The sequence below is a fragment of the Octopus sinensis genome, linkage group LG3, assembly GCF_006345805.1.
Source record: "Octopus sinensis linkage group LG3, ASM634580v1, whole genome shotgun sequence".
Lineage (NCBI taxonomy): Eukaryota > Metazoa > Mollusca > Cephalopoda > Octopoda > Octopodidae > Octopus > Octopus sinensis.
Window position 1 is genome coordinate 64,632,822 of NC_042999.1, and position 2,176 is coordinate 64,634,997.

At 40.3% G+C, this 2,176-nt stretch overlaps 1 protein-coding gene across 1 annotated transcript in view; it reads right to left on the minus strand.

The window, feature by feature from the left end:
* LOC115209467 (glycine-rich protein 23-like) overlaps positions 1-1,939 on the minus strand; it is a 6,887-nt gene extending 4,948 nt beyond the window's left edge. The window contains exon 1 of the mRNA XM_029777890.1: positions 1,815-1,939. Within this exon, the coding sequence (XP_029633750.1) occupies positions 1,815-1,939 (125 nt within the window). The remainder of the gene's footprint in view (positions 1-1,814) is intronic.
* Between the last annotated feature and the right edge of the window lie 237 nt (positions 1,940-2,176).

Consider the following 2,176-nt stretch of genomic DNA (forward strand, 5'->3'; position numbering starts at 1 on the left):
AGGCTGCATCTTTGGGATGTAGTTAACACAGACAAATTCACATTTGGAACTTGAGAAAAGTCTTGCATATTTTTACTGTTCCACTCACAATATGCATGTATGTATATATGTATGTATGTATGTATGTATGTATGTATGTATGTATGTATGTATGTATGTATGCATACATGTATGTATATATATATGTATGTATGTACGTATTTATGTATGTATGTATGTATGTATGTAGGAACTCTTGAGAGTCAACGGCCATCCAATAAATGTCTTAAGGCTGGATCATGCCCGGGGACATAGAAATAATCGGACTGAATACCCGATCGCGCAGTTAAACCATTGGGAGTGAAGGTCTCCTAGCCTTTGTTAGGGCATCCTTCTAGGAGAAGGTAACTCAGGTAACTGGGATAACTCCGATATAAAACCTGCGGCTCAGTGGTTACCGATGATGTTGACTTGTTCTTCTTTTCGGATTATGGCTGCTGTTGCTTAGTGAGTGGGATTGACTCAGTGCATAGCCTTTCCCCACTTAAAAAAATCTTCTTGCACAGGCATTGCACGATAACAACATTGATTAAGCTTCGTGCAATGGCCATACTCCATAACGAGGGGGCAGCCACCATGTATGTATGTATGTATGTATGTATGTATGTATGTATGTATGTATGTATGTATGTATGTTGTATGTAGGCATGTATGTGTGTATGTATGTATGTGTGTGTGTTTGTATATATGTATTTATTTTTGGAGATATATATCAGGCAAGGCTAACGTTTTCGAGAAGTGGGTCGCATGATGTATAATCAATCATCTGGCAGGCCGCGCTGCCAAAATAATTCAAGGTGATTTTTCGTTGGCGTGCCACTCATTAGCGGGCCGCAGGTTGCCGATTTCCATCTATATAGAAATCTGTGGGAGATAAAATAAATAATAAAGAAAATGAAACAGCGGAGATGAAAAGAAGTAAAAAGATTAGTGATAAAATATACAAGGAATATAATAAAGAGAAAAAGAGGAAGAGATGAGGGGGAAAGAATGAAAAAGAGTGAAAAAAAGGGAAAGGGAGAGGCGGGGAATAGAATACAAGAAAGAGAAGGGGGCGTAGTGAGGATGAGAGAGTGAGGACAAGGGGACGAAGTATAGAAAAGGAGAGCAGAGGAAAGTTAAAAGAGACGGAAAAAGGAATGGATGAATTTAGAGGGGAGAGGATCGGAAGAATGTGCGTGGGCGGGACTATGCATTTCTGTATAATGTGCTATATTTGTAGATGTGTTTGAGTGTGCGCGCACACACTCACACACATACACACATACACACACAAACACATACAGGTACATGGGTGTGTGCGATATACGCGTGAGTGTATGCGTGTGTGCATGTATGTGTGAGAGTGTGAGCGAGTGTGTGCGTATGCGTGCTTAACTGAGGGCGAGAAAAATATTCCCCTCATTCCAATGTAACATGTACAACAGCTGGACACTATGAAAGAGACCATGTGGTAAAAAGTCACGTGACTACACTAATCACCACCCCCGCTCTCTTTACACTCACGTAAATACATACATACATTACACTTTTTTCTCTCTCTTTGTCTCTCTCTCTCTGTCTCTCTCTCTCCCTCTTTATATAAATACTAGCTTAAAAGCCGCAGTCCGTGCGGATTTTTAAGCTAGCCTCTGTGGAGGGCCAACTGGGCCAGGGGCCCAACACTAAAGAGAGCAATAACACTATAGCATTTATTAGTGTCCTACCATCTCAGATTTTTATCACAGAGTATCACATTTGGAGAATTTTGTATTATTGTGACATTTGGACATTACTGTAAAGCAGCAGAATAAACAATATTCTTGGTTTTATCATTTGGTGTGAGTATGAAGAGATTGTTGCCATTTCCAACTCTGGAACAACCAGCATAGAGGTGACCATGGGAAAAGCATTGCTGCATGAGGTTGAAGTCCAACAATTTCCAGTGATTGTCCTTCACTCTTGTTAATCGACATTGCAAAACTAACTCATACTGGAAATTGCTGTCTCTTGAATTCAAAGGACATGTCTGCTGGAATCAGTGGAATTCTTGGAATAAACACATTTTCTCCCTTTCCTTGTCCAGTGAGGATTGTTGCTTCCAAAAGATGTGGAAACATTTGCCTGACAATCAGTCTTGTTCTATTGCACAGCTTTG